Source organism: Penicillium pulvis (assembly GCF_028828015.1).
Source record: "Penicillium pulvis strain IBT 33274 chromosome Unknown contig_12_segment0_segment0, whole genome shotgun sequence".
In the NCBI taxonomy this organism is placed as follows: Eukaryota; Fungi; Ascomycota; class Eurotiomycetes; order Eurotiales; family Aspergillaceae; genus Penicillium; species Penicillium pulvis.
Window position 1 is genome coordinate 3155411 of NW_026643072.1, and position 25300 is coordinate 3180710.

The window sequence follows — 25300 nt, forward strand, 5'->3', positions numbered from 1 at the left end:
CGCCCTGATGACGCAGACGTTGATTATTGGTGCCTGCTTACCCCTTGTTTACGAGAAACACGGGTGGGCACATAATGAAGATCATTGTCGATGTGTTCTGTTCAAAGTGTACAGTATATGCACAGTATACTCATTGTTTTTTCTGATTGGACTAGGTTATATGAGCTAGGTTCTTACTCCGCTGATGGTGCCATTTCAGGGTCTGGTTGCGCAGGGTCAATAACCATGGACGCCAAGGGTACAGAACATCGGTCGGCACTGTCATTCCAAAAATATCATGCACTACAGGTACCCTTGTAATTCAATAAATCTCTGGATCCTCAATGGCCACGCCAACTCAAATAGAATTACAATGGGTCCTTTACTTAATGCCCAGACTTGCCCAGACAAAGTGGACATAGCAGACAAATAACAGGTGGCAAATCTGCAGATCCTGTTTCAGGTCACGTGATTGGCAAGCCCTTGGCTCAGTGTAAATGGGCATCGTATGCAAGATTCTAGGATCCATATCAATATTTTGGTATCAAAGATCTGATGGAAATTAACTACTTCATATTTGGATCTCAATTCTGGAATACTTAATATGGGTGCCGGTCGCTCGAAATCTGCACCTCCTGTTGCCTGACAAGTGCCGAGGTCCGGAACAACGGTTTTTATCAGGCATTTAAACCTTAATCACATCTATAACCCCACGAATCCCTGGACCCGTCTACTTGTATATCAAGTTGTGGCAATTTCGGGTATTGCAACTTCTAGCGGATAATAATTGAATATAATATATTGTTCTTATGCCGTTGCCCCCAGGATTGGCAATGCAGCTGGTTCTCGAACGGTAGTAGTTGGTTAGTGTCATACATAAAGAAGCTTTTTGGGAGGACTGTATACAGTCAGTCCCAAGATCAATTTCCTTTTCCTTTCTCTTCATCCCCAGATATTGCTGCATGATCATCCTTGACTGACTTCCATTCCATGAACCACGCAATCATAAAGGTAAGCAACGCAAAGGCCGTGGTGGAATAAAAAACACTCTGAATAGACTGTGCATATGCCGCGGATACGCTTGAGCTATATTTCGCCGGAACCAAAGATAGAATATCCGTCAAACCAGATTTCGAAATTATCGAACTGGTCAGTCCTGGCACATGGCCCACAAGCAGTGTAGTCGCCCGGTTGTTCAATATCAGTGTGCCAGTGCTCACACCCAATGCGCCGCCAAGGTTCATCAAAGAAGTGATGATAGTCAGGGCAATAGTCATGTCATGTTCAGCCGTATTGAAAACAGTTTGTGCAGCGAGCTGGGGAGCATCAAAGCCCAGTGCCAGTCCTGCACCTGCTATGACCTGGTAGCCTACCCACCGACCGAGGGGTGTCGAGACCGTGAACGTGGAGAGAAGACCGGTCCCAATAGATAAAACGGTGCTACCGAGTATCATGAATGGAAAATAGTAGCCCACTATTGTTGTCCCAGTGCCCGCAATGATAAAGAAAGCTACCAATGACATTAGATATGGGAGTGTGTCTGTGCCCGCTTGTAATGCAGTTTTTTCCTGTACCGCCTGGAAGAATACTGGTAGCTGGTTTACAAGGATGGACTGTTAATTAAATCCGTGTCAATCATTTGGGGATGGAAAGACAAATGAAAATAATTCACTCACAAAATAAGGAATTTGTGACTCAACTGCGGCATTGAAGAGCATGTAAAGAGATCCAGCCACCATGCTTCGTTGTGACATGATCCGGGCAGGCGTCAATGCATCCTCGCCCGCGTGCCATTGCCATATGACATAGGAACCAAGCAGAATAGGTGTCATCACATACAAAGCTACCATCGACCCGCTAGTCCATCCATACTGCGATCCGCCGCACTGCAGGATGAGCATAAAGCAGGCAATGAAGGGAATCCATAAGCCAAGGCCCACCCAGTCGAACGATACCCAATGCTTTCCTAATGTCTTTCCATTCAATCGATCTGCAGGTTCTTGGATAGAACAGCCTAGTATAACCAATATTGAGGCAATTGCTCCAATTGGCAAGCTAATCCAGAAACACCAGCGCCATCCAGGACCTGAGGTCAACGCGCCAGCCACCACTGGTGCCATCGCTTGCGTCGAACCGATCAGCAGTCCGATCAAGGCATTTACCATTGGCCTGAATCGTAAAGCAACAACATAGGACATGATACTGACCAGGAAAGTTAGAAGGAAGTTGAGAGGAACGTGGTCTGGACAGGGAGCAGAAAGTATTCAGACGTATATAGACTCACATTAAACATCCGCAGAAGAATCCCGCGCTGCCAAGACCGGAGACTGCTCTCCCAAAAATCACAGCGGTAGAGGATGAAGCCGTTGCAGACACAGTACAGCCAACCTCAAAGATACCCAAAGCTGAAAGGAAGACCACTTTGGCGGGAAAAGCCTTGTAAAGATGTCCCCAAAACAGCTGGACGGCAGACAGTGTCATCAGGCTATTTTCCATTAACATGTCAAAGTGCATTGATCTTTGAGCCAGTTTCACTCACTATGCAGTACCATACCACCCATCATCTTGGCTACTATGAAATTGGTCGGTGATCGATGGCAAGGCCGTTGACACGATGTTCATGTCCTGGGATAGTGTTAAAATGCATCTTTCCATTTCATCCAGTGGGAGGCCTGCATACCAAGGATCCAATAATCACACCCAGGCATATTCCTATGACCAAAGATAGCAGTCTGATATACTCGATCACACTTTTCTTCGCTCGTCGAGACGTCAAGGATGTAGAGGATGCTGAAGATGGTGAAGGCGGTGTTCCTTGCACATTCGGTTTACCCGACCACGTTGAATGGAAAGGTTTCTCATCCTTTGGCTCAGAGGAAGTCACCGAAGTCGAAGACATTACGCTAAAGAAGGGACAAAATGGAAAGCTGGAGTCAGATGGAAATGAGAAAATAAACTCGCGCTTTTTTGGAGCGATTTTCATAATTACTTATATACATATCAGGGTGCGAATGTTCATCCGCAAGTGGATGAAAAGCCTTGAAAGAACCAGTTGCAGAACAAAAACCCATGGTAGAATTTCAAACGAAGATACCAGCCCATTATTTTCTTGATACTACGCGAAGATTCCCATTGAGAAGCCAGGGAAACTTTACCGGCGGGATGTGGGATATGGGATAGTGGAGTCATCCCACTTGGTTCCGATTGGCCTGTTTCATTATACACCATGAACAATATGGTTGTCGTTCAGCATCAACGCATAACAGAAATATTTACAGAGCTTCATTCACATGAAAAAATTAAAGCGAGCTCCAAATTAAGACGGTCTGTGGAAGATGTGTACCCAGCCACCCGGCTTCAGGAGAGTCTATGGGCCTTGTCACAAGCTAACGAAGCCACAGACCTTTTGCAGTACCATTTCGCGCTCCTTTTGAATGATCCGTTATGTATCGTCCGAAGAACTTGCCTGTCAGTTTGCCCGGCATGCTTCAAGAGAATTTCTAGTTATTTGGGGCTCTAAAGCGATGTATCGGCTTCATATACTCTACATTGTTCAACACGGAGGTGCTTGGGCTATGATTGTCACGGGACTGAAATGGAGTAGCAAGTCGGCACAGCTATAAGTTTATATGACAAGGAATGCAAGTAAGCTAATGGGTATACGGAGCTAGATCAAATTAAATATAGAAGGCGGGCTTGTGGGAATTATTTTTCCGCAGATTCAACACAACTTGAACATGCTGAAATCCAAGCTTGGACTGCTGGGACCAAGCAAGCAGGCCGGCCGTCTTCAACATGTTCTTAATTTGCCGGCCGTTCAAGTCCACTTGAGCCAATTTGTCGAGTTGTGCACCCGTGAATTCCTCGGTGTTGTCTGTCCTCTCAATGAATTGAGCCCAGATAAGGCGTCGGGAAGTCGTATCAAGATCCTGGTAGGCAAGCGCGACGTGAATGCGAGACTCGAATGCCGGGTCAATGTTTTCAGCTCGGTTGGTAGTAAGGAACAAGATACCCTGTATACAAAGTCAGTGACTGCTCCGTATCAGAAGGACTAGTTGGAAAGCCTCACCTCATAGTACTCCAACATTCGTAGAAAGATGGATACAAGCTCATTCCTCATCAGATCAGTTGCAGTCCGTGCCTCCATAAATACGTCGGCTTCGTCCAGCAGTAGAACAGCACCCCACTTAGGGATCATACGCAGAATATCCTTGAGACTTCTTTCCACCTTTTCGGCGCTGATTCCCAGGTCACCTGCGCTCATAGCGTAGAGAGGGACCTGCATCACCTCGGCGACACTCTCAGCAGTCAGTGTCTTACCCACACCTGGAGGACCACTGAGTTGCATAATGATCCCTCGTCCTTTGCCCTGGACAATGTCGTCGAAGTTATCCAGCTGCTTAGACTGGGCCTTCGCAAAAGCCAGAATGAGATCCTTGAAATCCTCCTGACCCTTGGGAAGAACCAACGAGTCGAAGGCCTGAGTATTCCACTCGATATCTTTCGCGTTGTCCAGGTAGAACTGCAGCCACTCCTTATCCTTGATTGAGTACCCGTGCACCATAGGGCTCGCAATAACCCACTCGGTCTCGGTCAATTCTTGCGGGCAGTCACTTTCTCCATAGACACGAACAGTCTCGGTAGGATGAAAGACGTTGAAGGCCTCAGTATCAATGATGATACGGCTGTTGACGTGATATTTCATGATCTCGTCGTTGAAGAAACCATTCGCGACACCCTCATAGGCCTTGTATTTGTAACCCTTGTGCGATTCCCAAAGCTTACCCCGTGTGATCAAAGACTCACGAATGGAATCTTTATCATCATGGTATTTCAGTGGAGAGACCGCCAGCGAAGTAATAGGGGAAGTGCCAATAAACGGGAAAATCCTGAAGTCTTCCTCCCTGTAGCCAAATTCCTCGCCGTCGAAGTCCACATACTGGCCAGTGATGATCCACGCCTTTGTACGGCAATCAATGGCATCATCATGGAATTTGAACGCGCGGGTTCGACCACCGGAGATGGTGATAATCTCATTGCCAGGCTCAAAAATCGTCCAGATAAGAGTGTGAGTGATGACGCCGTTGCGAATCATGTCCTTCTTGCGAGCAATGACATCGCGAAGTTCTTCTTCAAGGACCTTATATAAGAGATCCACGTGCTTCTTCGTTGCGGGGTCCTCCTCTTCTTCACGAAATTGGATAAACTGCTCCCAGCGGTGAACCATGGGCTTAAACGGGCTATGGAACTCGAGCCGCTCGAGCGTGGTGGTGACACCGGGGTAGTCTTCCAGCACTTTACCAAGGAACTTCTTCAGCGGTTCGCTCTGAACAATGACCGAGTGAATTGAGAGACTCTTGCGCCCATCGTAGCACTTGGCATTTCGCACAATCAAGGCATATTGCGCAGACTCCTCGTCCTCGGCTGGTGCTACAAGGCTCTCTGGGTAGTCCTTGGTCCATGATGTGTTACCGCTCTCGTCGGGCTTTGTCTGGTAAAGTTTGTGGACGTCACAGATCGAGCCATGAGGCTCGTACTTCTTTTCTTCTTCTTCTTCCTCCTCCTTCTTCTCCTCGTCCGTCTTTTCCTTAGTCTCAGTCGTGTCTCCAGTCTTGTCTTCAGGTTTCACTTCTTATGGTATGTTAGCACGTGTGCTTCCAATGTTATGGATGGGAAAGTTACTTGATGTTTCCTCTCCATTTGTCAAGGTTCCGTTGGTCTCTTTCTTCTCAGCAAACTCCTTTTTGGGCTGTGCATCGGAGACTTCGTGCATCTTCCGTGTTGTGTCCATGCTGTGTGTCTCTGTTCCGTTGGTCGTGGTACCCTTTGTTATAGCGCCGTTTGTAGCGGGGGTCTTAGTACATTCGCATGCAGAAGTTCCGTTCATCGTCTGGACCTTGGTCAAAGTGTGGCCGATTTCTGTTACTTGAAATGTTAGATCCTTCATTGTACCATTTCGCTCAAACCCACCTAAGTCATCGACATTTCCATTGGTCACAGGAGCAACAGTAGTGTCCTGCACCACTGAGTCGTTGGTTTCCTGCGCCATGGTTCGAATCTGATGGATGATAAGGGTGATAGGAAGGATGAATATCTGACAGAAGCGGGGAAATCGGTAAAGGATGAGAAGGAGATGTAAGAGTAAAGAAAAAGTAAACAGAAAGAGAGCGGAAGCGCTGTAACCTAAATACAATCTCCTGCACAGACAACAAGGCAGCCACGTCTGCAATGCTGCCTGTACCACACAGGCTCACTGAGCTGGTGCAAGACTCTTCATAGGTCTATACACTCTTTAGCGGGTCGATCTGCAGCTCTGGCCCCACCAGGTAATCGGCAGAGCCTCGTGAGTCACCCTACTCCGCCTCACGTTGGGATCTCGACCAGTCCGTTTTGAGTTCCCGAAACCTCAATCTGCCTTGTTTTACCCTTGACAATGACATGTCTTTTCTATTGACTCAGTCAAAGGATGCTATGGTGAGCTGTATTGTGGAGACTTCTGTCAAAGTGAGGCTGAGCGGGGAGTATTTGTACTACAGGTCTGCCTTGGAGCCTCATATCATAGTGGAATGATCATATTCAGCAGAAAAGCACAATGGGTTGCTGTTTTCCCCCAGGTACTTGGAAATTATCATTCAATCGTCATTTTCCAGCTGTACGACACCAGAAGTAAAACAAATAATGGTCTATTATGTCCGCTCACTGCCACAAATCACATGCGCCAAACTCTCTAAATCCTCCATAGATGATTCCCGATATGGTTCAAAAACAATGCGCTAATCGCGAACTGCGAATGCGGTCAAGCGAGACTTAATAGTCTCCTCAGAGTCCTGGGTGTCCAATTCCCGCAGGACACCGGAGGCAACGTCGTAAATCAGTCCATGGACCTGGAGTCCACGTTCCTGGATCGCGTTAAGGACTGCACCCTTCTGCTTAACGACATCCAAACCCTCGCGCACATTGAGCTCAACAAGCTTGAGCGCTGCCTCCTCCTCCGATAGGCTCTGCAGCAGAGCAAGATTGCGCTCCCGCACTAAACGCAGGGGCAGCAGCCAGGGGTCCAAAATTCCGAGTTGCTTGTTACCCATGGCGGCAGCGACGCCACCACAAAAGGTGTGGCCGCAAACCACGACGTGGTTGACGCGCAGGTGCTGCACGGCGTACTCGATGACAGCGCCAGAGCTTAGGTCACCGGGGTGCATAATGTTGGCGATATTGCGGTGGACGAAGACATCGCCGGGCTTCAGGCCTAGCAAAGTGGTCTCCGGGCAGCGAGAGTCAGAGCATCCTAACCACAGGATCTGGGGCTGTTGGCCGGTCGCGAGGGTAGGGAAAAGATCGGGGTGTTCGCGGGCAGTCTGGGCGGCCCATTCTTTGTTCTGTCGCAAAGCGGACGAGTACCGATCTGAGTTGGGGGTGTTAGATTGATCGGCGTTTTCGCTAGCGGGGCTGGAGGGGTTGTTTTTTGCGCAGAAGGCAGGAGCGGAGGTCGAGAAGGGAGAGCAACGGGATGAAAGATGCGCATGCAAACGATGGACATGAGATGAAACAGAGGAAAGAGAGGAATCTGATGGCTGGAGGCCTGCTCTGCTGTACGCCGCCTCCACGGTGCGCGCAACTGCGCTAGGTCGCATGGCCAATCGTGCGACGTTCATAACGAACGGTGGGGGGAACAGGTGTTCGGGAAGGAGCCAATTACGGAAGCAAAGAATGCAGCCTCGGCCTTCAAGAATATACAGAGAATGGACACCACTGACCGTCGACTCCAGGAATCGACTGGTTCGGTGTGCGCCGTGCGTATCCGGTGTTCCGCGGGGGGTAAAACAAGGTGTTGGGGAAAGAAAAAAAACAATTGGGATGGAGAGAACCCGCTACGAAGTTAAAATTCAACGCCGATCCACGTACCTTCTTCAGACATGACGTTAGACATGACTCAAAACTGAGGGTCGACGACTGAAAGAAAATGCCAAGGGCAAAATAGAGGAGCAAGTACTAGTTTAAAAGCCAGGTACGAAAAAGGGGTTAAAGTCTTCGCTGAAGTGGGCGAACGTGTGGGCGAACCTTTCCGAGAAGGCACGGCGAGATCGGCACAATCGGTGAAGCATCTAGTTGTTGGGAAAACTTATGATTTCATTAATGACTCGAATCTTTTCATTTCTCATATCTACAAAATAGTAATCAAGTCAAGTGCGCAAGAAACGCGGCATAGAATTCAAAACGCATATATAGACAGCTTTTAAGCCGCACCACCGCGACCACCAACACTCAACAAAGTCTTCTTCTGCTCCTCGGTAATACGGGCAAGCGGAAGCGGACGGGCCCCAGCGATGGTCGGAGCGGGAAGGAATCCAGTTTGCACCAGATAAGAGGCGTACAGACCAACCAACTCTTCGGTCACGCCAGCACCAGCAGACACATCAACCCCTGACCACGGGGCGTCCGCCTTGAGAGCCGCGGCGGCATTGGTGTCTGATAGCTCCGGAGCCTTGGTGTTGGAAGGAAGGTCCGAAGTGACAAAGTGGTAGAGTGGCATGCTGTTCAGGGAGTTAGTACTGGCTAGTAGAAGGAACAGTATGCAAACTTACAGAGCATGCTGAGAGTCCTTGTCGTCGTGCTGACCATCGTTGACATACTGCTCCAGGGCCATAGACCAAGGAACGTAGTCAATCTGCGGGACGTTGTAACCATAGAGTTCGAGAGCACCAAGGAACTGCGTAGGATATGTGGTTAGATGCTAGCCTTTTTTCAAGACGTAATAGGTTTTCTTACCTGGTTGAAACGCAGACGAGGGTGTCCAGTGACGTGGGCAACACCGACAGGGGTGCGAGGAGGGTGGAAGGCAGTAGCAATGATAATGCGAGCCACGTGGTCCACCGGAACCATGTTGACGGTGTTGTTGATGTTGGGTCGGGCAGACAATTGGATGCAACCCTTCATCATACGGATCAGGAAGTCATCAGTGTTGGTGGTACCGGTGGTGGAGTCACCCAGCACGTATCCAGATCGAATGATCGTTCCCTTCAGTCCACGGCGACCAGCCTCACGGACGAGGTACTCACCGGCCCACTTACTTTGGCCATAACCGGTGCCGAGACCAACGGCACTGCCCTCCATATCATCTTCCTCGCTGACACCATCACCGCCAGCCGCAAGGCTACGCTCGGATTCCTCGACGTAGTAGTCCTTATCAAGGGCACTAGTGGAGCTGACAAAGGCAAATTGCTTAGCCTTGCCGGTAGCACAAAGCTTAAGGGCATCGATGGTACCCATTACATTGGCGGGCTTGAGAGTCGCGTAGGGGTAGACCCAGTGGACAAGGGCACCATTGTGGATCACAGCATCGACACGGTTGGTAAGATCATCCCACAAAGACTGCGACAGACCGAATTGCGGGTTGCCGAGGTCACCACAGATGGCTTGAAGTCTGTTGTCATTGGCCCAGGATTCATCCCAGAAGCCATAAGCACCGCAGGTTGACCGGAGTCGCTCCAAAGCCTGCTCCTCACTCTTGGCACGGACCAAAGCAACAACCTTGGTAGAGGGAGACTTACGGGTGAGCAAATCACGGAGAATATGGGCACCCAGGAAACCAGTGGCTCCGGTAAGGAAGACGGTAGGCTCGCTGTCAAGCATTGGCTCGGTCCGCACGGGGAATGTCGCGGGGAGCTCGCTAGCCAACTTCCGAGCATCCTTAGAGTATTCATCGTCGGGCTCATTGTGAGCTTGTGCGGCACCCTTATCAGGGTCGTCGCTAGTTGCAAAGGACTCTCGGTCAAGCAGACGATCAATCTCACCGGCAAAGCCCTTCAATGTAGGGCTGCGGAAAATAGAGTTCATGCTAATGTCAATACCACGCCACTTGCGTCGCAAATCGAAGAACATCTGTTGCGCGAGAATACTGTGACCACCAAGATCGAAGAATGAGTCGTCGGTGCTAATCATACGGGCGGTCACGTTGGGAATGAGCTTGGCCCAAATCTGAGCAAGGGCCTGCTCAGTCTCGGACAGTGCTTGAACAGCAGATGAGCGGCGACGAGGGGCGGCGGCACTAAGCTCCGCGGTGTCAGGGAAGGGCAGAGCCGGCTTGTCGATCTTGCCGTTGGGGTTGAGCGGCATACGCTTGAGAGGAATGATAACAGTAGGCACGGCGTACGAGGGGAGCTTGCTGCGGAGATGGTCACGAGCATCATCACGCAGAGGGCGGAAGCGTCGCAGCATACCCACCATACCATCAGCAGAGTCATCCTCTTGAATGCCTTTGCTCTCCAGCCACTGAGCCCACTTGCTCATATCAGGAACGAAGTAGCTGACCAAAGTGGGCTCCTCGAACTTGTCACGTCGGACCAGTGTGACGTTCTCACGGACAAGGGGATGACGAGATAGGTGAGTATCAATTTCACCCAGCTCGATACGGAAGCCACGGATCTTCACCTGGTCATCAGCACGACCCGAGCACTCGACATCTCCGGTCGGAGTGTATCGTCCAAGGTCACCACTGCGGTAAAGGCGATCTCTCGGGCCAACATAGAACTCCCGCCACGGCTCCTTGCTGTCTTGTGACTGAGCCTTATCTTTCTCCGTCCAAACCTCAGGCTTCACAAACCAGTTGGTCAAGAATTTCTTGGTGTTAAGATCGGGGGAGCCCAGGTAGCCTTCAGCGAGACCAGCAGCACGCACGTAGATCTCACCAACTTCACCGATGGCGCAAATACGAGTAGGGTCAAAGCGGTTAACAACAAGCATCTGAACATCCAGCATACCACCTGCATGACAATGTTAGCGCTCGTCATGGTGAGTGTGGAGAAGGGTTTCTTACGGCCAGCGGGAATGACATCCTTCATAGTGTCAAGGTAACCCTCCTGGCTTGAGTAACTTGGGATTTCAAAGTAACTCACAGCCCGCTGAGTCTCTGTAGTGCCGTACATGTTAGTAATGAAGCAGTTTGGAGCCAAACCCTGGAGTGAACGGCAGTCACGCTTGATCAGAACATCGCCGACAAAGAAGGCATGGTGAAGGGCTGGGAACTGCGCCGAGGCACCACCGACAAGAATTTGACCCATAGCTGGAGTCAAGTGAGTGACAGTGGCACCATACTGCTGCATCCACTCCGCAAGCTTCTCGTTTTGGATATCCTCCCTGGCTGGGACCAATAGCTCAGCACCCAGGAACAAGGGGGTGAAGATATCTCTCTGGATGGGGTCGTGCGCAATACCACTCAGCATAGTAAATTTATCATTGGGGGTAAGCTTGAAGGTTTCGGACATCCAGGGGAAGTAATAGGCAAGAGAGAAGTGGCGTCCACGGACACCCTTGGGGCGACCCTCTGAGCCAGATGTGAAAGATAGTGTTGGGGTCGAATCGGGACCGACCACAACACCAACGCTGCTAGACTTCAGCGCAACCTGGTTCGCGAAGATATCCTGACCATTAACGGTACCACCAATAAGGGTTCCGTCATCCTGAAGGGCCAGGGCAGGCACCTCTGTGCGGAGCTCGAGGTTCTCGGCGATGAATGAGCGGACAATATCTGAGAGCTCACCAGCATCCCGAGAGGCCTTGGCAATGCTGACTAGTGCACGGGGACGAGCAACATCCAAGTAAATATTCTGACGCTCCGGGGGGTATGCGGGATCGATAACGGAGAATGTAGCACCGGCCTTCAAGACACCCATGACAGCAACGACCAAATCGACGCCGCGATAGGCATACACCATAACGACCTCACCGCGCTGAATCCCAGATTGCACAAGGTGGTGTCCGAGGATGTTGGAAGCCTCGTTAATTTGCTTATAGGTGAACTCTCGGTGGGGAGAGTTGCTTGACTTGGTCTCCACCACACAGATCTTCTCGGGGTGCTTCTCAGCATTGGCAGAAAAGATATCGTGAATAGCACCGCGGAACTTGGACCAGTTCAGGTCCTTGGTCGGGTCTGGCAGAAGAGAGCGCTGATCCTCGGTCATCATATCCACCCGGCCAATGGCCTCCTCCGGGTTCGCTGCCGCATTGATGGTAATCTGAGCAAGTTGCTTGAGAATAGTACCAATGCGTGCACTCGAAAAGAGACGCTGGTTGTAGTAGGCACCCAGCTCAACCTCTGAGCTTCCCGGTGCAACGTTAATCACCAAGTCAGTGCTATCAAAAGTGTTGGCAGGGTACTCCTGCGAGGCGGCAGGGGCATCGTAGGCCGCGAATCGGAAAAGGATGGGAGGTTGTTCGGACTTGGCCTTGTCCTGGATGTAGGAGCGAAGGCTACCGAGGGGTACGATATCGGAGGCACCTTCTTGGAAGGCCTTGAGGGCATGGTCAGTATGACTCCAGCAGGAATTTCGAAATACACCATCTTACCTTGTCCACCTTAGCATACAGCTGAGTGAAAGTCTCTGAAGCACTAATGGGGACCCGGAGAACGAACGGGCGGCCGTCGTCACCGACGCTGGTGCCCACAGCAATGTCCTCGTCACCAGTCAAACGAGCAACCAGGACCACAAAGGCAGTCAAGAAGACCGTGAAATCCGAAGAAGAAGATCCCGAGAGCTTCTTAACAGCTAATTGAGTGTCTTTCGGGAGCTTGACAGACTCGAAAGCCTCAATAGTGCGTTTGCCATCTTGCTTTTGGGTGTCGGGATAGTCCCGAGTCAATGGCGAAACAGTCAAGTTATTTAAGCGCTGTGACCACCTTTCCAGGCGATCTTGCAACGAAGCCGTTCCCACAGCCATGTTTGTAACAACGACAATGCTTCGTACAAGTTTGCGGGAAACTTGTAAAAAGCACAATGAGTCAACTATCCCCACGGAGGGGCAACGAAAAGTCCGATTTCGCCATGATTAGCGGCTCATTATTGGTTGGATTGCTTTCCCCACAACAAATTGTGTATCCCCACCGCCTTTGCTCTCGCATGTCATCGATCATGATTCATGATGGCGAGGTTTCGAAAGATTGAGGGTGACTACACATAAAAGGTTTACTCAGATATGACATGCAAGGATGCTAATATCCTCAATCAAAGTCCCAATTATCATATACATTCATCAAGGATGAATAGAGGCTGTAGACGGGTCCAGAAGACGTAAGTTGATAAGTCAGTGCCACAGTATATGAGTAAGCAAAAATAAGGGCCCTTGAATGCCTGAGGCGGGTAAAGGTGGTCCGTCCAAGCCTTGGTCTCGCGCTCAGGGGATATTTGTACCGTCTGACATCATTGAATCAAGGGCGCGCAGTTCCAGGCGCATAGGATACTTCAAATTGATGGATTAATTTGTTCCATTCCGACATATTCGCCAACTATTTGTCAACGGACCGAGTCGCCGCATCCGGTTCTTCGCGACCTATCTCCAAACAGTATCACGGGCACGGTTTCACGACTTGAGCCCGTGTTACTTTTTCCCTTTCTTTTTGATACTATCTTTGTACCCAACAGACCTTTGTGAAGGTCTGCTGGTGGATCGGATGTGCAAAAGATGATTCCGCATCGCAGCACGGGTCTTTTGGCTATTATTGTTTTTGTTGCCCTTCTCTTATTCATCTTCTCGTCCTCCCCCATCCCCAATCCCACCGTCGAGGGAGAAGCAGTTTCAGGTCCTGCCAAATTTTTGCCTCAGCCTCATCTGCCTTCCTTGAGTGATCTTAAACTTCCGACATTCCGGGCCCCTTCACACGAACCGCCGCCGGAAGAAAACAACAGCACCAGCGGCGAGTCCAAATGGTTCAGCAACTGGGAATGGCTGAACCCATTCTCCTCCGCCATCACCCTGGATGAAGACCGTTCTGTTCTTCCTCCCCTACACGAGCGCCGCCCGATATACACATACTATAATCCCAAATACAACCCCAAGAAACATTCCAGCAACGAACAAAAGGAGGACCAGAATGCTGATGCGGAGCTCCTTCTGGCCTGGCGCCGAGCTTGGTTTGCTCAGGGATTCCGTCCAATTGTCTTGACACCGGGGGATGCTATGAAGAATCCACACTACGAATTAGTGCAGAAACTCACTATTTCACCCGAGTTGGAGAATGAGGTCTTCCGCTGGTTGGCATGGGGGCATATGGGATCCGGCTTGCTCGCCGATTTTGAGTGCTTCCCAATGGGACGATACGATGACGATCTGTTGAAGGCTCTACGACAGGGCACAGAGCCTGACTTTATAATCCGGTTCGATAACTTCCAAGGCGGTCTCTATTCGGCAGAGAAACACCGCATCGATGAGGCAATCGATGGTGCTGTAAAGAAAATGGACGAAAAATCTACATCGTTTGGGGAGCTTATCAACCCTGAGCTTTTCAAGGTGATGGCCCCCAGTAGCCTTGCTTATTACAAGCATGCGACCATCAGCTCCCATTACCCGACATTGCAAGAAAAGATGAGCCATAGCCCGTCCAATGGACGAATGCTTATGGCTCAGCTTATCAATTCCCACCTTCACAATACTTTTCAGAATTCGTTCCCAGCTGGCTTGGCCGTGCTGAAGCCGTTCCCTCAGCACACGACTGCGCTGGTGGAACCCGCATTACGATTGGCGAAGGCACTCATCCAGTGCCCAGAATCTCCTGTCCCAGACTCCTGCCCACCCAACCTCCCTGACTGCCGTCCCTGTGGCTCTTCGAAGCAGCCCATGCTCATTAGCCAACCCTCTACTTATAAAAAGACCAGTTTCCTTTTCACCATTGGCACACTTCCACACCCATACACCCTTGTCAGCCTGCAGAAGAGTTCTGACGAGGTCACCACGCGTCAAATTCGTCGGGAAACCGAGCGGGATGCGTGGTTAACTGACGTGACCAAGGAAGACCTTGGTCCAGAAATGGGCAGCTCTTGGAGGGGCATGGCATTCAAGCAGGTTGTCGCTGGCGACCAGGCCATTGCCACGTCCCTATGGATGACTGTCGAGTCTCTGCCTGCGGAAGCTGGCCAGACCCTGCCTTCCGAACTCCTGGATGAGTTTGAATGGCAGTTTGGATTCAAGATCCCTCGCGCCGGCACCATCGATCCGAACGCAGCGCATGACAAGGAAAGCGTGCAGAGCAAAAATCCCAGCCAGCAAGGCGTGGCCAGGGAATATGAGCTCCTCCAAAAGGCTCGCAATGTCATCAACAGTGAACAGCCTGACAGTCTGAGTAAGAAGAATGTCGCTGAAGCCTGGAATTTGGCCGATACCGAGGTTTGGCGATTCGTGAAGGCCTACCGGTAAGTTGACCTCTATTACATCCGTATATACCTAGGCTAATTCATACTTCCAGGGCTCGGTCTGTCGTTGAGCGCAAGAGATGGGAAGAAGAAGAGAGGGGATTTGCAGGCTCCAAAGCATGAGCCCGATTAACTTTGCTGTCCTCATTCTGTCCAGGGCTTTCTCTTTCTCTTGCTCTTTTTCTTGTCGTTTTCTTCCTTACTTTCTACTTTACCCTTTTTTCCCATTCCGGTATGGCTGTGGTTTTCAAGGTTGTGGCATATGTATTTTTTTGTGTGATGTAGTCCAGCATTTCCGGCGTCCTGAATTTTTTTCTATAGAATCAAGGTTGATGCCAAGTTGGTTAGTAATGCACCGGGTTCTGATAGGCGTCCGTCCATATCGGACTGTGGCGATCCCCGCATGACACTCTACTGGGTTCCACGGTGGAGCTCGGGTGGGGTTCCCTATCGGGTGAAGATAACTCATCTCGCCCGCACTATTTGCCCCTCTCACTGGATATATGATTTACCTTCATTGCCATCATTAGGAAGGTCTTTGCGGATCCTCAGATATATAGAGCATATGCATGAACATTTGAAGCCGTGACTTACTTTTGTCTTATTCTGCTCCTTCTCCCCTTGATTTGTCGCAATGGCGCCAGGCATCTTGGAGGCAGATACTGAGGTTGCTGTCGAGAAGGTGACCTCGCTGGCACAGCTTACCGACGACTGGGATGATACAATCCGGTTTTATCTTAACGGCACTAAGGTCGCCGTCGACGACGTTAACCCTGAAGTGACGCTGCTGGAATACCTGAGAGGTATCGGTTTGACCGGAACGAAACTTGGTTGTGCCGAGGGAGGCTGTGGCGCTTGCACAGTGGTATGTTTCTCGATATATGATCATGATTATGTATAACTTGCTAAGAACACATGACTGGTTTTCAGGTGGTCTCGCATATCAACCCTACCACAAAGAAAATATATCACGCCTCCGTCAACGCTTGTCTTGCCCCTCTGGTCAGCATCGATGGAAAACACGTCATTACTATTGAAGGAATTGGAAATGTGGACAATCCCCATGCGGTCCAGCAACGGATAGCCGTTGCAAATGGCAGTCAATGTGGGTTTTGTACTCCGGGAATTATAATGGTACGTTATTAGTGGCCTCCTACCGCAATGTCTTAACCAAAGACCACGTTACTAACAACACGCAGAGTCTGTATGCCTTGCTCCGTAACGATCCTACTCCTGATGAACATGCGGTCGAAGAGGCTTTTGATGGAAACCTGTGCCGCTGTACCGGTTACAGACCCATCCTTGACGCCGCGCAGAGTTTTAACTCTCGCAACAACTGTGGTAAAGCGAGTGCCAATGGAGGTTCTGGTTGCTGCATGGAAAAGGGCGCTGGTGGCTGTTGTAAGGGGTCAACTTCAACCACTGACGAGGAAAAGCCGGAGCCAAAATTCCCGGCTCCAGACTTCAAGGCTTACAGCCCGGATACAGAGCTGATCTTCCCATCGGCGCTGAGAAAACACGAATTTCGACCCTTGGTATATGGAAACAAGAGGAAGAAGTGGTACCGACCAGTAACAGTCGAGCAGCTGTTGCAAATCAAAAGTATCCACCCGGATTCCAAATTGATTGGTGGAAGCACAGAAACTCAGATCGAGATCAAGTTCAAGGCCATGAATTACGCCGCGTCAGTTTATCTGGGTGATATTCCCGAGCTGAAGCAGTATTCTTTCCACGATGATTACCTTGAAATTGGTGCCAATATCTCATTGACAGACCTAGAGTCTGTCTGCGAAGAGGCAATCAAACGTTATGGAGCTGTTCGAGCCCAGCCTTTCAAGGCGATCAAGAAACAACTACACTATTTTGCTGGGCGGCAAATCCGGAATGTCGCGTCCCCGGCTGGAAATCTGGCAACCGCATCCCCCATCGCAGACTTGAATCCGTGCCTCGTCGCCACAAACACCACTCTTGTTGCCAAATCACTTTCGGGAGAGCAAGAAATCCCTATGACAGAATTCTTCGTGGGCTATCGTAAAACAGCTCTACCCCAAGACGCTATCATTTCCAGCCTTCGAATTCCTGTTGCCACCGAGAAAGGTGAACATTTCCGCGCTTACAAGCAAGCGAAGCGCAAGGATGATGATATTGCTATTGTCACATCTGCACAGCGAGTTTCGTTATCTGAAACCAACGATGTGATCAGTTGCAACCTTGTCTTCGGTGGCATGGCGCCGTTAACAGTGTCTGCAAAGAATGCCGAGGCTGCGTTGATTGGCAAGAAATTCACCGATCCTGCAACACTGGAAGCTGTGATGAGTGCCTTGGAAATTGACTTTAATCTTCCCTTTGGAGTCCCTGGTGGTATGGCGACTTACCGAAAATCACTAGCAATGGGCTTTTTCTATCGATTCTACCATGATATCCTGTCCGGCCTCGAAGTGAAGTCTTCCGATCTTGACCCTGATGTGGTGGCTGAGATTGAAAGAGCCATCTCTACAGGAGAGAAAGATCACGAGGCGTCTGTGAAGTACCAGCAAACTATTCTTGGCAAGGCAACTCCGCATGTTTCGGCACTCAAACAGGCTACTGGCGAGGCGCAGTACACCGATGATATTCCAGTACAGCAGAATGAACTGTTTGGCTGTATGGTCTTATCTACCAAGGCCCATGCTAAAATCATTAGTGTGGACTACGCGGCAGCACTGGACATCCCGGGTGTCGTTGATTATGTCGATCACCGAGACTTACCGAATCCTGAAGCTAACTGGTGGGGTGCGCCTGTTTCTGATGAGCAGTTCTTTGCCGTTGACAAAGTAAATACGGCTGGTCAGCCAATCGGTGTCATTTTGGCCACGAGTGCCAAGATTGCGGAGGCTGGTATGCGGGCTGTCAAGGTGGAGTATGAGGACTTACCTGTCATCCTTACTATCGAAGAGGCAATTGAGGCGGAGTCTTTCTTTGGCCATTACCGCTACATCAAGTGTGGTGATACAGAAGAGGCTTTCAAGCAGGCCGATCATGTCTTCGAAGGTGTTTCGCGAATGGGTGGCCAGGAGCACTTTTATCTTGAAACCCAGGCATGTCTCTGTGTTTGGAAGCCAGAGGATGGTGAAATGGAAGTTTGGAGTGGTACACAGAACCCAACAGAGACGTAAGTTGCTGAAACAAAATTTGGTTGATCTATGATGATACTAATTGCCATGGCAGGCAAACATACATCGCCCAGGTGACTGGTGTGGCTGCGAACAAGATTGTCTCCCGTGTCAAGCGCCTTGGAGGTGGCTTTGGTGGCAAAGAAACGCGATCCATCCAGCTAGCTGGAATTTGTGCCACTGCAGCCGCAAAGCTGAAGCGACCGGTACGCTGTATGCTTAATCGAGACGAAGATATCCTAACTTCTGGCCAACGTCACCCATTCATGTGCAAGTGGAAGGTGGGAGTCACGAAAGAGGGAAAGCTCTTGGCTCTTGATGCAGACGTTTACGCCAATGGTGGTCATACACAGGATCTTTCTGGCGCTGTTGTTGAACGAAGTCTATCACATATTGACGGCGTGTACAAGATCCCCAACGTCAACGTGCGAGGTCGGATTTGTAAAACAAACACTGTCTCGAACACTGCGTTCCGCGGCTTTGGTGGCCCACAGGGTCTTTTCTTCGCCGAAAGCTATATTTCAGAGATTGCAGACCATCTGAACATCCCTGCAGAGGATCTTCGAGCTCTCAACATGTATCAACCTGATGAAACCACTCATTTCCACCAACCACTCAAGGATTGGCATATTCCGTTGATGTATAACCAGGTCCTGGAAGAGAGCAACTACAACGAGCGACGGAAGGCAGTCACAAAATACAACAAAGAGCACAAGTGGTCCAAGCGTGGAATGGCTATTGTACCAACAAAGTTTGGTATCTCCTTTACAGCCCTGTTCTTGAACCAGGCGGGTGCCTTGGTACACATTTATCACGATGGTAGTGTTCTTGTGGCCCACGGTGGTGTTGAAATGGGACAAGGCCTTCACACGAAGATGGTCATGATTGCTGCCGAGGCTCTCAAAGTGCCACAGGACAGCGTCTTCATCTCTGAGACAGCTACAAATACCGTTCCCAACACATCATCGACCGCCGCGTCGGCTAGTTCCGATCTTAACGGCTACGCCATCTTCAATGCTTGCGAGCAACTCAACGAACGGCTTAAGCCTTACCGTGAGAAGATGCCAAATGCGACAATGAAGGAACTTGCGCACACAGCATACTTTGACCGTGTCAATCTCTCCGCGCAAGGATACTACCGAACTCCTGACATTGGCTACGTATGGGGTGAGAACTCCGGTCAAATGTTCTTCTACTTCACCCAAGGTGTCACCGCTGCCGAAGTCCAGATTGACACCTTGACGGGTGATTGGACACCTCTACGCGCTGACATCAAAATGGACGTCGGCCGTACAATCAACCCGTCCATCGACTATGGTCAGATCGAAGGTGCCTATGTCCAAGGCCAGGGTCTCTTCACCACAGAAGAAAGTCTTTGGCACCGCGCATCAGGACAGATCTTTACCCGTGGACCTGGTAATTACAAGATCCCCGGTTTCCGTGATATACCTCAAATCTTCAATGTCAGCCTGCTCAAGGATGTCGAGTGGGAAAACTTGCGCACGATCCAGCGCTCGCGTGGTATTGGCGAACCGCCCCTTTTCATGGGAAGTGCTGTGTTCTTCGCTATCCGTGACGCGTTGAAGGCCGCTCGGGAACAGTGGGGTGTCAAGGAAGTACTGAGCTTGCGGAGCCCTGCTACGCCCGAGCGTATTCGGGTCAGCTGTGCGGACCCCATCATTGAGCGCGCCCGAGTTCAGCCAAAGGAGGGCGAGCAGAGCTTCTTTGTTGCTATCTAGTAAGATCATTATGTTCGGAATGTACGACATTACCTATACCAACATAGCTTGAGTCATGGACTTGGAAGAGAATGGACAGATTGCATTTGTAGTTTTCCCGCGGCCAATTGTTCTTGTTTTCCGTTTGAAGTTCTGTCGCGATGTAGGGGGAAAAACGTAAAAAAGAACAGATCACCATTTTATTCCCGTAGAATACTAACTGTCTACAGAATCTTGCAAGACCAATAAAACGAGCGGATTGTGTAAATCCACGCAAGCCCGTTGAATAGCGTGCCGATGTTGAGTTTCCCGAGCCCGTCGGCAAACCCGAGACCCAAAAATGCGCCGGGTTCGGACAAGTGACGATCGTAACACGCTCCGCAGCCCAGTAACAAGCGGCAGAAAATATGAAGGCTCCACATCGTGCCCCGGAGCGCATTCAGAATTTTCTCTTGGCTTGACTGGGGTAAAATTAATTCTCTTGGATAGAATTATTCTCTAACGGATGCTGGCATAGTTCTTGTCAATTGCTGAGGGGTTTGCTGAGTTTTGGGCTTCTATTCTCGCGGAATTCGATCTATAGAGAACTTCTATATCCGGAGAAGGGCCGCTGTACGGAAAAACTCAGATCTTCAATTTTGCCCGTCATGACTCATGAGGAGCGTTACGATGTCGAGGGGAAGAGAGTGATTGAGGGACCTTTCCCTGATGAGGAGGAGAAGCCCTTTGATGCAAAGGACTTGGAACCCTTTGGCAATGAGGAGAATGCTGAGGTTCAGTATCGGACTATGAAGTGGTGGCACTGTGGCATGCGTGAGTTCACCTCCAATTGTTGTGGATATCAATGATATCTCAAATATCTACGTGTTCTGACCAGTGCTCTAGTCATGATTGCTGAGAATGTCTCTGTGGGTATTCTTTCGCTGCCTTCTGCTGTGGCCACGCTCGGAATGGGCCCGTATGTTTTTTGACTCATCTTTTATATAGAGGATGCATGGGCTAATATGTATGCAGTGCTGCTGTCATGATTGTCTTCATCTCTGCTCTGTCTTGGTACACAGGTTATGAGATTGGACAGTTCAAGCTTCGTCACCCTCACATTCACAGTATGGGTGATGCCGGCGAGCTCTTGATGGGCCGCTTTGGACGTGAATTGCTCGGAATCGGCCAGCTGCTGCTGCTGATTTTCCTCATGGCGAGCAACATTCTCACTTTTAATATCTTGATGAACGTGCTCACCAACCACGGCACTTGCACCCTGGTCTTTGGTGTCGTCGGTCTGATCATCTGTTTCCTTGGCGCCTTGCCCCGTACCATGGACAAGGTCTATATGATGTCCGTTGTTTGTATGTTCAAATTCCTAGAGCACTAATGGCGCTCCGTCATCTGGTCAATCCAAAAATGTCCTTGAACTAACCCCTTCACAGCTTTTGCGAGTGTCTTTATTGCCGTCATGGTGACCATGATCGCCGCCGGTGTTGAGAGCAAGGGTCATATTCCGATCCAATCCACTACTGATGTTGGATTCAAGGAGGGCTTCTTGGCCGTGACCAACATTATTTTCGCCTACCGTGCGTTGAAACTCCTAAATCTGTGGCAATTCGCTGACAATCCATCTAGTTGCCCACGTTGCATACTTCGGTTTCATGTCTGAGACCGAGGATCCGCGCACTTTCTACAAGTCTCTTGCCATGCTTCAGATTATCGACACTGTTCTTTACCTGATCAGTGCTCTCATCATCTATCGCTATGTCGGTCCCAACGTTCAGTCGCCTGCTATTTTGTCCCTGAGTCCCGTGATGAGCAAGATTGCTTGGGGTCTTGCTATCCCTACTGTGAGTTTGATTATATTCCTACACCATCTTCATCTCATGCTAATAAAATGAAGGTCATCCTCTCCGGTGTCGTCTTGGGCCACGTCGCCTGCAAGTACATCTATGTGCGCATGTTCCGTGGTTCCGACAAGATGCACAGCCGTAGCTTCCTCTCCGTTGGAACCTGGGTTGCTATCTGCATCGGCGTTTGGGTTGTCTCTTGGGTTGTCGCGGAATCGATTCCCGTGTTCAACGACCTGTTGAGTCTTATCGTATGTATTTCGAAGTCTCACCTCACATGAGTCCTGTTGCTAACCAAAAACTCTACCTATACAGAGTGCTCTTTTCGGAAGTTGGTTCAGCTGTACGTGTTCACAATTCAATCTCCCTTTCCTGCTACTTCAAATGCTAACGTCCTGGATAGTCGGTCTCCCTGCTGTTTTCTGGTTCCACATGAACAAGGGCCAGTACTTCAAGAACTGGAAGAAGACATGCCTGACTATCATCAATGTCGGCGTCTTCGGTTGTGCCTTGGCTATTGTAAGTTCATTTCCCCATATTTAATACAAGGGATCAGCTACTAACTGATCATTCAGTGTGGCCTGGGTCTTTGGGTGTCTGGCGTCACGATTCACAACGATTCAAGCTCCCAGAGCTGGTCTTGTGCTAACGACGTGTAAGCTCCTAGACTACCTATCTTTTTATGATAGGATGTAAAAAAGTTTGGCATATCCTTTTGGCTTTACGCATAGATGACGGATGTATATAGCGACTTTGAAATGCATTACCACCACGATGATGATCTTTAAGATCATTAGTTAATCAGATACATATTGGAACAGATGAATCAAGAAATCATATTGTAGTTTTGATTGGAGTAAAGACTGATCGCTAATATCTAAAATTTTGGGAAACAAAGGAAAAGAGAGAAGAATAGCAGAAAACTCCTGTGAATGTAAATATACTCCAAGGCTATGCAATAGTCATCCCTCACACCTAACCCTTCACGTCATATTCCACGCAATTACTCTTTCGCACACTAGCGGAGGTGTCAACCTGCAAAGTCCTCTGGCCCGCGAATCCAAGTTTCTCATCAGGATACGCGTTAACATCATGAAACGGGTCATTTTGTGCAGGCACAGCCCTCGCCGCACTAGCTTCATACATCGGAGCCGGAGGCGCGCCACCCGAAGCAGCCTTTGGTATAGCTGTCAGGGGCACATCAGTGAACCCGCGAGAATCAAGCGGTGGCGGGGGGTTATTAGGCACGGGGTCCATAGCATGACCACCCCCATCGCCGCGATTCCGATCACGGCCCCACCACAGGAACATTGCACGAAGGACGCCCATCATAACGATAACTACCCAAACGAGGAAGATGCCCGTTGCGATGATTGTCTCCTGGCGGAGAGCCTCTTTGAGCGCGTGGATAGCTTCGTCAACGACCTCAGTGATCTTGTTGGATGTTTCATCGCCTGCATCAGAGAGGAAGCTGTCGTCGGAAGAGTCGTTCGCGATACTCTCGTTTGCGCCCTTCGAGAAGACATCGTCTGAGAAGAGAGGAAAGTTGACGTGAGCATTGTCCGAGACCCAGGTTAGGCCCTTCTCGAAGCTGGCAATTTTGAGGCCAATCAGACAGTTGAAAACTTCTTGGATTGGATCTTGGAGTATTGTGTCTCCGAATGTATCGTTGAGGACGACGGTGACTTTGTCAACGAAGTCGTTGAGGGTAGTGTTGACTGCGGTAGTGGTCGTGTTTACCCATCCCAGAACATTGTTATTGATTTCGTTGTCGAAGTTGGTAATGTATCCGTTCGCATCATCCGCCCACTCTGTTGAGGCGTTTTGCAAGGCTGAGACTACTTTCTCGGCATACTCACCAACTTCGGCACTGAGCGCTGGGATTTCTTTTGAGATTTCGTGGAGGATAATCCATTGGAACAGGCATGCCAGTAGGGAGGCAATTGCAAGGGCGAGAACAAAGAGTGCTGGTAGTGAGGTTGCATATGCAACAGCCCACCGGACGATGATTTGTCGCCGGCTGTTGCTGAATCGACTTGCGGCCTTGATACCGGCGGCGGCGGTGTATGGCCGAGAGACAATGTAAACAACGTCCATGGGGTCATGGGCTTCTTTCCGGACAAGTTGTGCACGTTCCTTCATTTGACGCCAGCGTCGGATTTCTTGGTATGCCGAAGGAATGCAAGCCAAGACAGCCGCGACGATACAGACGATAATGAAGATCTTGCGGGCGGTAATGGCAACATCGGTCACTCCGTCAAAGAAGCTGTTGATTCCATCGTTGTCGTTGCAAAACGTCAGTGACTTCTTGGCGGGGACAGTGAGTACGGAGCTGTCGAAAGTGTAGCTGCCCAAGGTGAGGTTTAGTTGTTGCTTGACATACTCGAAAGGCTCCTTGATCAAATTCTCGGTAAAGTTTTCAACGGTAGTAAAGCTGGGGATCGAGTTATTGAGCTTGCTAATGCTCGTGTCGACGGATGAAGGAATGGACCAATCGTTCAACTCGGCGAGAGAACTGTTGAGATTGAGGGTTGGGATAGAAGCGCCTAGATCATTGATCAATGATGTCACGTCGTTGAGAGCTTTCTCAAATGTCTCAACGACGCCTGTGATATCAGACTCCACGGCCTTGATAGTTTTGTTCACTCCATCAATAACATCCTCGATCAGCACCGTTGCTGCCTCGACCACACCTCGTACAGCCAGGGTGATCAGACAGAGGTAGGTTTGGTACATCATCTTGAGGACGAAAATGATGATTTCTTCAGCGGCGGTGATGACGAGATCTAACATGCTATTCAAGCCGCTGACTGCGTCAGTAACGCCAGCGGCTACCATCTCATTAACTCCCCCTGCGAGGTAATGGGGCATCGACGCCATAGCACTGCCCATGGACTCAACCGAGGTGCATGCAGAGAGCGCTTCGCGTTTGGCACTGGCCATGTCGCTCCGTATGTTACCGATGGCTAAAAGAAGTCGAACAAGTACAAGCAGAATCAAAATCGTCCAGCGATTGATCCATACTTGTGATAACCGGGCTCTTAGGCCGAGATAGGGTGTGAGGCCATCTGGATGAGATGGAATAATCCGACCATCTGCCGGATTGTGTGCACCGTATGGTGGAAGCAGTGGAAATATTGATCGTGTGGACTTTCCGAAAACCATTGTAGTAGGTTTGTTGTGACTGGCGTCCTCTGCTTTGAGGAAGAAGTTATTGCTAAGCAGATATCGGAGAATACTTCAGGGGTGTCAAGATGGAGACAGTCGAGAATAGGATGAGAATAATTAAAGACAACAAAGAAATGGATTATATCGGGTGAATGGATTAAAGAGCTTATTCAATAAGCATGTTGAATCGACCGGCGACGAGTAGTGAATGAGGAGAAATATTCAATGAGACGAGTAACCCGGGGTACCTTGGAACAGAGCGAAATCGG

General features: G+C 49.8%; 8 protein-coding genes across 8 annotated transcripts; 3 read left to right on the plus strand and 5 right to left on the minus strand.

The window, feature by feature from the left end:
* Positions 1-899: 899 nt before the first annotated feature.
* Positions 900-2878, minus strand: N7503_002387 (uncharacterized protein; the record flags this gene model as incomplete). Its single annotated transcript, XM_057061934.1, has 5 exons — positions 900-1592; positions 1656-2181; positions 2264-2464; positions 2519-2604; positions 2660-2878. 5 exons carry the CDS (start codon positions 2876-2878, stop codon positions 900-902), a joined length of 1725 nt encoding a protein of 574 aa, XP_056925896.1.
* A 778-nt stretch (positions 2879-3656) lies between these two features.
* N7503_002388 (ATP-binding protein) lies at positions 3657-6028 on the minus strand (the record flags this gene model as incomplete). The annotated part of the gene is made up of 4 exons (XM_057061935.1): positions 3657-3992; positions 4049-5610; positions 5662-5898; positions 5950-6028. 4 exons carry the CDS (start codon positions 6026-6028, stop codon positions 3657-3659), a joined length of 2214 nt encoding a protein of 737 aa, XP_056925897.1.
* Positions 6029-6752: 724 nt separating this feature from the next.
* N7503_002389 (carbonic anhydrase) lies at positions 6753-7631 on the minus strand (the record flags this gene model as incomplete). The annotated part of the gene is made up of 1 exon (XM_057061936.1): positions 6753-7631. One exon carries the CDS (start codon positions 7629-7631, stop codon positions 6753-6755), a length of 879 nt encoding a protein of 292 aa, XP_056925898.1.
* Positions 7632-8104: 473 nt separating this feature from the next.
* On the minus strand, positions 8105-12799 carry aarA (L-aminoadipate-semialdehyde dehydrogenase; the record flags this gene model as incomplete). Its single annotated transcript, XM_057061937.1, has 6 exons — positions 8105-8510; positions 8562-8686; positions 8746-10739; positions 10793-12266; positions 12322-12734; positions 12769-12799. 6 exons carry the CDS (start codon positions 12797-12799, stop codon positions 8213-8215), a joined length of 4335 nt encoding a protein of 1444 aa, XP_056925899.1. The 3' UTR covers positions 8105-8212.
* Positions 12800-13434: 635 nt separating this feature from the next.
* N7503_002391 (uncharacterized protein) lies at positions 13435-15281 on the plus strand (the record flags this gene model as incomplete). Its single annotated transcript, XM_057061938.1, has 2 exons — positions 13435-15158; positions 15212-15281. The coding sequence occupies 2 exons, from the start codon at positions 13435-13437 to the stop codon at positions 15279-15281; spliced, it is 1794 nt and encodes a 597-aa protein (XP_056925900.1).
* Positions 15282-15792: 511 nt separating this feature from the next.
* Positions 15793-20049, plus strand: N7503_002392 (putative xanthine dehydrogenase HxA; the record flags this gene model as incomplete). The annotated part of the gene is made up of 4 exons (XM_057061939.1): positions 15793-16023; positions 16089-16292; positions 16358-18309; positions 18366-20049. The coding sequence occupies 4 exons, from the start codon at positions 15793-15795 to the stop codon at positions 20047-20049; spliced, it is 4071 nt and encodes a 1356-aa protein (XP_056925901.1).
* Positions 20050-20675: 626 nt separating this feature from the next.
* N7503_002393 (uncharacterized protein) lies at positions 20676-22522 on the plus strand (the record flags this gene model as incomplete). Its single annotated transcript, XM_057061940.1, has 9 exons — positions 20676-20841; positions 20914-20986; positions 21043-21374; positions 21456-21599; positions 21649-21863; positions 21917-22114; positions 22179-22206; positions 22267-22382; positions 22439-22522. 9 exons carry the CDS (start codon positions 20676-20678, stop codon positions 22520-22522), a joined length of 1356 nt encoding a protein of 451 aa, XP_056925902.1.
* Positions 22523-22838: 316 nt separating this feature from the next.
* prm1 (pheromone-regulated protein PRM1) lies at positions 22839-25028 on the minus strand (the record flags this gene model as incomplete). Its single annotated transcript, XM_057061941.1, has 1 exon — positions 22839-25028. The coding sequence occupies one exon, from the start codon at positions 25026-25028 to the stop codon at positions 22839-22841; it is 2190 nt and encodes a 729-aa protein (XP_056925903.1).
* Positions 25029-25300: the final 272 nt, after the last annotated feature.